The 9042-nt window shown below is 38.0% G+C and overlaps 2 protein-coding genes across 9 annotated transcripts; one reads left to right on the top strand and one right to left on the bottom strand.

The window, feature by feature from the left end:
- Positions 1-274: 274 nt before the first annotated feature.
- LOC111602510 lies at positions 275-1422 on the bottom strand. Of its 3 annotated transcripts, none has more exons than XM_023319591.2 (2): positions 1250-1331; positions 275-1202 (listed from the first exon to the last, which is right to left on the bottom strand). In XM_023319591.2, the coding sequence occupies exons 1-2, from the start codon at positions 1250-1252 to the stop codon at positions 375-377; spliced, it is 831 nt and encodes a 276-aa protein (XP_023175359.2). In that variant the 5' UTR covers positions 1253-1331; the 3' UTR covers positions 275-374. The 3 variants fall into 3 exon arrangements, with proteins under 3 accessions (XP_023175359.2, XP_023175360.2, XP_023175358.2); XM_023319592.2 differs by having other exon boundaries at positions 275-1187; XM_023319590.2 differs by having other exon boundaries at positions 275-1422.
- Positions 1423-1581: 159 nt separating this feature from the next.
- LOC111602508 (epidermal retinol dehydrogenase 2) lies at positions 1582-8985 on the top strand. Of its 6 annotated transcripts, XM_023319588.2 has the most exons (7): positions 1582-1653; positions 1765-1857; positions 6571-6622; positions 7807-7960; positions 8015-8169; positions 8226-8586; positions 8645-8985. In XM_023319588.2, the coding sequence occupies exons 3-7, from the start codon at positions 6600-6602 to the stop codon at positions 8906-8908; spliced, it is 957 nt and encodes a 318-aa protein (XP_023175356.1). In that variant the 5' UTR covers positions 1582-1653; positions 1765-1857; positions 6571-6599; the 3' UTR covers positions 8909-8985. The 6 variants fall into 6 exon arrangements, with proteins under 6 accessions (XP_023175356.1, XP_030079175.1, XP_030079176.1 ...); XM_030223315.1 differs by lacking the exon at positions 1582-1653 and having other exon boundaries at positions 1689-1857; XM_030223316.1 differs by lacking the exons at positions 1582-1653; positions 1765-1857; positions 6571-6622 and adding an exon at positions 7421-7437.
- Positions 8986-9042: the final 57 nt, after the last annotated feature.

The raw sequence follows: 9042 nt of genomic DNA, 5'->3' as shown, positions 1-9042 counted from the left end.
TATGTCTATACATATATAAACATTATCTATTGTATGTCTATATCTATATCTATATCTATACCTATACCTATATCTATATCTATATCTATATGTATATCTATATCTATATCTATATCTATATCTATATCTATATCTACATCTATATCTATATCTATATTTTATTAAATATCTCTATACAGATATCCAGTTCTCACTCCCAGCTTTCACACTTTTCCAGATCTATGTTGGGACTTCCCGATTCTCCATAAAAACAAAAACTTTATTGTATTCTTATTTTATTGAATCTTATCTTAGGTTCATTTTGGTCTTTTGCGAGATTTCCTCAAATATAATATATACAAAATATACAGAGATCAATTTCTCCAGAAATCAATTCAAAATATGGCTGAACGACAACGACGTAGCACGCCTTTGTGCTCCAGGACACGCTCTACGCCGTAGCCATGCCACAGCGTATCCGGCGGCTTGTTCCAAGTGATGAAGTACGTCTTGTGGACGGCAGTGCGCGGCGGCTTGGTGCGTCTTTGCAGACGCCGTCGAAAGGGCCAGAGGAACCAGTGGAAGGGACCACGACTGATGGGATGTGCAGAGACAGCAGCTGGAGGGGAAGTCTGCAGTGTATCCAGCTGTAGCTGCGGCTGCGGCTGTGGCAGCGGCTGCTCCGCTATCACCGAATCCTCCGCAGCTCTGTGAGTTGGCAACGAAATGGCCTGCATTTGCTGCTGACTGTGGACGGGTATAATGCGTGTGCTGGAGTTGAAGACCTCGACATCATCATCATCATCCTGGGCAATCCAAGGCTTGTAATCCAGTGGTTCGGGCTCCTCCAGTTCCTCCAGAATGGGCGAAACGCGATTGCTGCGATTACACCTGAAGCAACGAGGCAAACGGGAGCTCAGCTTCCGTTGCAGTTCGGGCTTCGACGCCTGCTGCCCCTGCTCCTGTTCCTGCTGCGGCATCTTGACCAGTATGAAGTGATCGTTGAGCAAACAGACATCCGATACCTTATCGCACTTCTCCTGCTCGCCAAAGAACGAATCCAAGTCCACGCTCTGCGGATAGATGCGATAGTCGTCGCGATGCAGAGCCAGCAGCTGCTGTTGCTGCAGGGCCAAGAGGCTGCCTCGTCGCTGCGTTTGAATGAGGCTGCTCAGCTGCTGGTCGACACATCTCATATGCTGCAACTGCTGCTCGACAACGGCCTGTGTACTGCGGCATATACTTCTGCTGTTCATATAACTCCACTTACCATAGCGCTGCTCCAATATTCTGGCAAAGATCTGGGCGCTCTTTCGGTTGCATGGCGGTCGCTGCTGCGGCATCAGCGCCGCGGACAACGACATCCTGATACATCCAGATATTGTTCGAATGAATTCCTGTATGCAGAATATTACAAATCAGTTAAGATCAATGACAGTTAAAGCGTAGTATTCCAAGGTTGAGTAGCAATTTCAATCAGTTAAACATGGCAATAGAGTTGTATCGTCAACCTACACTAAAAGTAGCTCTAGCTCTTAGCTACAAGCTCTTAATTAGTTCTTGTAGTTCCTTTTCAAATAAGTTTGCTAGTACCACAAGATTCGCTGTGGTTCCGTTTGCAAATTGAACCACTAATTCGCCAAGGACTGCGAATCTGAATCTGCTCAGTTTAAAGTAAGCTCTGCAGAAACTTTTCAGTTCAGCTGGTTCCATTTATAATACCAATAACTTGAATTGGTTTCTTCTTTCTTTTTCTGTATCTGATTGCTTTATTCAATTGCCTAGAGGTTACGAGCACGAAGCCAATTTAACTGTTGCACACGCGTGAAAATGCATTATTTAGTAATTGCGCTCGCAATGTAATTGAATATCCAAAACGTAAGTGAAATCGTTTTTCCTGTCATAGAGAATAAAGTACTTTTTGGCACTCCCCCCTTTTTAAGACCGCCCAATATATATATTATCTATAAAGCCAGCACACGTTTATCCTTTCGACTTTTGACTCGGCAATTTTAGTTGAGGGTCAGACTGCAGACTGCGGGCGCCAAGAAATGAAAACCAAGGCAAAAGGCGACATGAGTTGCTTCCGCGTCATCCAATGCCAACGGCAACAACAACGGCAACAATAGTTACAATAATAACAACAATAAAAAATGTATTTGATGCGGCACTGGCAACACGAAAGTTTTATTTATTATTTTGACAGGTAAACAAATCACGAGCTCAACACAAACACAAACGCAAAAGCCGCAAGCCACTCACACAAACGCAGACACACACTAATGCACATTCACGCTCTACGCTTACATTTTGTTCTTTCTGCCTGTTTCGTATATGCCGTTAGGTTTTTTCGTCACGTTGCGCGCCGCTTGGCTCGCCAAAGACAACTGAAGCCGACTTTTAGGCTGCGCTGCTCGAGTATTCAGCTTGCACGACGTAAGCTCTAGCGTCACGTCACGTAAAGTAACGTAATGCAAGCGCAACGGCTGCTGCTGTTGCTAGCGCATTTGCATTTAGCCTGTGTTAGCGGCTGAAATAACACAATTGGCAATTAAAAAGACAAACAATCGAATACACATGCATGGAAGCGTGTGTGTGTGTGCGTGTCTGTGCGCGTCCATTAAAAGGAACATTTTGGAATGCATTTAGTGGAGTTGGTATAGTTAATGTGTTAATAGAGCAAATACATATACATATGTATATAAAGTCAAGGTCATCAAATATTGCCCATACGTTACGTATATACTATGCACGTATCTCTTTTACAAAATTGTTTCCTAGCTAGCTTTAAAGTTGCCTAAAGAAGTTAAACGAGGTTACAATAAAAATAAAGTATTTTTCGATTTACGGGTGAAATAAACAAACGTGTAATACCTATACAGAAATTATTTTTAAGGAATTAAGTTGCAATAATAAACAAAAGTTAAAATAAGGGGAAATAAAGTTTCAAGTAATAAAAATTAAAATTAAAACTAAAATACAAATTTAATAACACTTTTAAGTAGAAGTTCATAAATCTATTTGATATTGTATAAGTTATGAATATAGATAAATATTTTAGATAGAGAAATTGATGCATAAATCACATATATATACTTTGTTTATATTTTTCTATATTTATAAAATTTTTTCTTTATTTTATTTTTATATTTTATATTTATATTTTTGTGTTTTGATTTTTATTTAATTTTGTATATATTTTTTACTTTTATTATTATATTTTTAATTTTATTGTAAAATATTTTTTTTCATATTTCTTAATTTTTTTGCTTTGCCTTATCAGAAATTTGGTTTTTGTATGAAATCTATTTTTAATACTTTATTATTTCTATAATGATTCATTAGCTACTCCAAGCTCTTCAATTATTTTCAACTTTAATATATATCAATGAATCAAACCTTCCTTGCTCCCAAACCCCAGCTCATAATTGAGTTTGTTTTTGTCATTATTATTGATTCTTAATGCACGCAAATAATAATACGGTAGTGCAGACACACCACTCAATATATGCATGTGGGCGATAATGGGCGACGGGGCGGGCCATAAAACCCGAGCATTAATGTCCATTTGGATAATAGGAATATAGACTAGTCAGAGGGTTGTAGTTTCGCTGTGCTTCTGATTGAATCAGGTGGAACTGAACAGGAAAAAAAATAACAAATAAGAATGATACATGGGGCACAACCGAGTGCCCAATACTCGTTAACAATACGAGAAACAGCTAAGCTTATGCGAAAATCGATCGATTCAACATGCTCCAATGATCGAATCATATTTTATATATATGGCTGTCACTGCAGAGGTGCTCCATAAACATTGGAAACTTCAGTCTTTAGTTTCAGTAGCCAGACGACCATGTGCACAAAGCCAATATACCCCCTGTTGAGTGTGTGAACGAGTATGGAACAGGGAACCAGTCAATGTTTACTTTGATTTGTGGCAAACAAAGCAACGCAAGTGATTTGCCGATTTACGTAAAAGTCACGAAAAGTTCAATATTTGATTTATGTGTAGATACAATTTCATACATTAATGCTCTGCTATGAGTAATTCTTAGGTATAGTAGGGCTTAGAGTGAGAACTATTTTGGATTCTAAAAAATGACGAAATGAGCCGTCAAAGCTTAGCTTTTGTTTCAGAGCTGAAAGGCGAATGTATTATATTACTTATACAGTATATACAAAATAAGTCGGATTATAGCGTAAATCATTCATGTTCAAGGCCTACTCGAGCATTTCAAGAACTACAAAATATTTATTAATTATTTTGTAGAGTATTCCATTACTACAGCGTAAGTCTCATGCATGCAGGGTCCAGCATTTCTTTTAATACAATTAATATTTATTATTATAATTAGAGTGAGAACTATTTTGGATTCTAAAAAATGACGAAATGTATATTCACAGGGTATAGCCTAAGTTGAGGTTTTATTGCCAGAGCACTTTCAAGTGCTGTTTCTAGTCGTATTGCCATTCTTCTTCGATCTGATATTGAATATATATATTGAATATATATATAGTTCAACAGCTGATCAAACAAATTGACATCAATTACGCGTAGCTTTCGTCGATCGGAGCTGTTTAATTAAGGCGCGATCTGAGTTGAAACTGACTCCCTTAACTGACCTTCTCCAACAGTCAGAATAAGAGGCATGAAATCAACTTTCAGAACAATAAAACTGGTTATATCAGAAAGAAAGACAGAGAGAGAGGAGGGAACAAAGAAGGAGATAGCAGCAGACAAAGAGAGGCAATAAAAACTGCAGTCAGGGACACGCGATACGAAGCGCTAAAGATCTGAGCAACTGCCCAACCCAAAGCCCTGCCTCAACAATGGCTTCATAAAGTTCATGTTTTGTTTTGCTTCACATTTTGTTAAATATATATTTATGCACATTAACTAGTCGGAACATACTGAACTTGAACTTGGGCCGCGAACTGTTGCTTCGTCACCGGTCATACTCAGCGACTAATAACAAACGACCCGACAACTCGGTGGCAAGGAAAGCGTTTTGTTTTTTTTTTTTTGTTTGTGTTGGTCTGCGCAAAGCGCTCCGAAAACGGTAAATCATGCAATAACAACAACAACGAGATGAGCAAGTAAGAGTGTTCAAATTGAACGTGATCGACTAAAAGATACGCTGGAAGCGAGTGCGAGTTGTGTTTAAATTTGAAATTAGATGTGCAACCTACTCCAAATATATCGATATTTATCGATTTTGGCAATGCATAAACCCCATAAGCATCTATTTAGTATAATCAATCACCTAGAACTGCACATGCTTACAAGATCTACAGCTGTATGTGTGATAGAATAGCATAAATTGAACATCGATATATATCGATTTTAGCAAATCCAAAAAATTAATTTCATCTGCATTATTATACATGTATTTTTTTTAGGAATATGCACATTCACTCTCATAAATAATCAATACTCGATATTTATCGATTTTACCACATAGTCTAAAACTGCGTTAGTACACAATATCATCTATTGACAACCTTTTATCTTGATTATTTAAATTACAAATTTTAATAAGTGAAGAAAATCGATATTTATTGATTTATCGATATATCACACGACATACTTTTAGTTGTACATATGAATTGACCCTAAAAATAAGCTTTGATATATAAAAGTCCGCCTGTTACATACTCTTGCTTTCGTTCATACTACCCTATACTGAATATTTTCAATGAGTATGCAACATTTAAGCATAATGAAGCTGCAGTTCGGCTTTTGTTTTAAGCTTGTCAACGGAAGGTCACAGCTCGCCTTTGCTTTGGATCAACAAAAACATATTTTTGTTTTGGAGCACTTATTTGTCCTTGACTTGGTGCTCACTTTTGTTTACCAAGGATTCCCTACACTAACTCTCTCTCTCTCACTCTCACTTGCTCTCCTACACACTTTTGCTCTCTTGCGCTCTTTCCATATCGAAGCTCAGTCAAGTTTTCGTTGACTTGGTGCGCGCGCAGCTCCAATCAGTTGCTGGTAAGCAGCGAAGCATTACAGTTGCACAGCTGAAAGTAGCTAATAAAAAAATACGACTCGAGTTGCATAACGGAAATTAACTAATTTTTGTGGCAAGTTGCAAGTAGTTCAACAAATTGTTAAAGCGCACCTCGCTGCCTATTCAATTGCAAAACACATTCCCAGCTATATACCTCTCTCTCTCCCTGTCGGTCTGTCTATCTAAGACATTGCAACATGTTGTTGCCACAAAAAGAGAATCGCCTCAGTCGGTCGCTCGGTCTGTCTGCCCATTGAGCTAAGCGGAAAAGCCACTGCAGCAGTTACATTTGCCTCTCTGTGTGTGTGTGCCACATTGAATTGCACGTAATTTTCATTTTGGCTAAAAAGGAAAGTGAAAATGTTGCATATAAGCAGCAAAGACAGAAAAAAAAAGCTTGCAGCTGGTTCACCTACGCTGCTCCACGCCCTCTTCCTCTCCCGCCTTGAATAAGTTCATGCCCGAAAGGTTGTGAATACGGAAGACAAACTGTGTTATAGCATTTGCGGTGTAAAACATTGAAATTCAAATGAAAACAAAATAAAATTTTAAACTTTTCATTTAACATTTGCAGCGAGAAGCCAAACAAATTTACTGAGCAAGATGATTGAGCGGGAAATTATACAGTAAGTGCAAAATGCTAAAAGTACTAATGGATTGTAATAATTATTATAAATTGTTCATTGTGCATTAGCAAAAACAACAACGATCTCAAAGCAACTGAATGAATGCATTGTCATCGACTTAATGGATATTTGTCAAAGTTCTAGCCCAACAACTAGGCCAAGTTTTATCGTCAACACTGGCAGCTTTTCAATGATAGCTACTATATGCTTATATGTATATATGCATATATATATATCTATATAGATAGATAGAGTTGGGCTTATCATCATTAGCATAAGGCAAAAGTCCGTTGACCGTTTGAACATTGCGCGCTTAGTCGAAATGCAGTTAAGGCCGCATGCAAATAGTTATATTAAATCATTTTGCATGTGCAAATGTCGTCAGATTCGTTTGCATATTTCTCTTTATATTTTTTGTTTTGCAAATATTTGATAAATTTATCTGTGACTGTTAACTGGGAAAATTGAAGGAAATTCGTAACTTTTAAGGGAATTTTCGTTGAGATTTGCGGTTTAAGTATTTGCTAATTAATAGTGTGGAAGGCAAAATATGTTTTAAGAGTATGTCTCTATTAGACAAATGTGTTTTACATTATGTTCTAAATACAGATATACAATTTTGATTATCTCTATGTTTTCTAACGTATTTGTGTTTGGAAATTTGACAGATTATAGGGCACTTATTTGCACTACAAAAGTTTGTGGTGTGAGTATTTGCTAATTGATGCACTGGCAGGAGAAATAGTTTTTGGCAGTTCTATTAGCAAAAAAGTGCCAATAATGATACGGCTCTGTGTTAAGTGACATGCCGACGAGTATGTACTGTTAAAAATATAAACAAGCAATTGGCACGCTAATTTAAGCTTGTTACTTTTAAAGCACACTTAAAGAATCTTACTCAATATTCAATGGTCATTTCAAAGGAAATTAAGCGCACTTAGGTTTAATGGACATTTTAAAGGAAATTTCGCAAACTTAAGGGAATTATCGACATGAAGACTATATCGATAAATATTTTTTATGTTAACTGACAGTTAATGACTATTTGAATAGGGCAAAAAAGTTGTGTTAAAAATGTATAATTGTCTCCCCGTGTTTCTTAAGAGCTTGAGCAGGTTTAAACACAAATATTCGATATTTATGTATTATTTAATTATTTATATTGTTTTCTTTTTAAATGGCAGCACCACAACCGCATCGAGAAAAATGTTTTCATTTTTACAGGACTTGCTCCAATTCCTGGTGCTGTTTGTACGCGTTCTAATAGAATTAATAATTGTGCTGCTCCGATCGATAGTGCCAAAAAAATTGAAGGATATTAGCGAAGAGATTGTGCTGGTAATTAAACTACGTTATTCAACAGAATATATATAAATATATATAAATTACCAGATAACTGGTACGGGGCATGGCATTGGCAGGGAGCTCGCATTACACTATGCCGCTTATGGCAGCACAGTGGTCTGTGTGGACATTGACGAGAAGAATAACATGGAAACTGTGCAAGAGGTGAGGCGCTTAAATCGTGGAGCTGTGCACAGCTTTAGGTAAGTGCAAATGTTGATTAGGAGTTAATGATAAATAAATTGAAATTTTGTTGCAGCTGCGATGTCTCGAAGCGCGACCAGGTGCTCGCGCTGGCCAAGCGTGTGCAAACTGAGGTAGGCCCCGTCTCTGTTCTGGTCAACAATGTGGGCATAATGCCGACGCATCCTTTGCCCCAGCAATCGGCCGAGGAGATACAACGCGTCTTCGATGTTAATGTATTTTCGCAATTCTGGACCATTCAAGCATTCCTCGGTCAAATGAAGGAGCAGGGCAAAGGTCACATCATCTCATTATCATCCATTGCCGGGCTGGTGGGTCTCTCGAACTTGGTTCCATATTGTGCAACGAAGTTCGCTGTGCGTGGCATGATGGAGGCACTGCACGAAGAGCTTCGCGAGGGGCCCTACAAAGATCTGGTAAGCACTTAGTATATAGGACTGTTTAAACTTAATTAATAAGTTTTCCTTTATTTAGATTAAAGTTACGACTATTTTTCCATATATGACGAATACTGGTCTTTGCAAGTATCCGAAAGTTAAGTTTCCCACTATTTTGGGTTTGTTGGATCCAAAGCAAGTGGCCATGCGCATTGTGGAAGCGCATCGTTCCAATTGTCTGGAGGTAACGATACCCAGCTGCCTGATGTACATTAACAATTGGACCCGACTGTTGCCCAGCAGTTGCGGCATTATGCTTAAAGACTATATAGACAGTGGTGTGGAGTCGGATTTGAATTAATATTGTACTGTTTTGTCATAGAATATGTGTGTGTGTAATATGAGTTTTGGAATATTAAAGGTAGTATTGGCCATCGATCCAAGCGTTTAATTGGAAGAAGCAAAGTCGTATGCATTCAAATTGGAGAAAATTGT

Source organism: Drosophila hydei, unplaced genomic scaffold, assembly GCF_003285905.1.
Source record: "Drosophila hydei strain 15085-1641.00,03,60 unplaced genomic scaffold, DhydRS2 tig00000172-arrow-pilon, whole genome shotgun sequence".
Taxonomy (NCBI): domain Eukaryota; kingdom Metazoa; phylum Arthropoda; class Insecta; order Diptera; family Drosophilidae; genus Drosophila; species Drosophila hydei.
Note: the sequence above shows the minus strand (reverse complement) of the source record. Positions and strands in the feature narration are given on the sequence as shown.

Excerpts from the sequence above, each read along its gene's own strand:
- LOC111602510 (XM_023319590.2), bottom strand. The coding sequence starts at position 1,343 with ATGTCGTTGTCCGCGGCGCTGATGCCGCAGCAGCGACCGCCATGCAAC.
- LOC111602508 (XM_023319586.2), top strand. The coding sequence starts at position 7,763 with ATGTATTATTTAATTATTTATATTGTTTTCTTTTTAAATGGCAGCACC. Across the intron at positions 7,961-8,014 it reads TTAGCGAAGAGATTGTGCTG|ATAACTGGTACGGGGCATGG; the intron begins GTAATTAAACTA and ends ATAAATTACCAG. Across the intron at positions 8,170-8,225 it reads GGAGCTGTGCACAGCTTTAG|CTGCGATGTCTCGAAGCGCG; the intron begins GTAAGTGCAAAT and ends ATTTTGTTGCAG.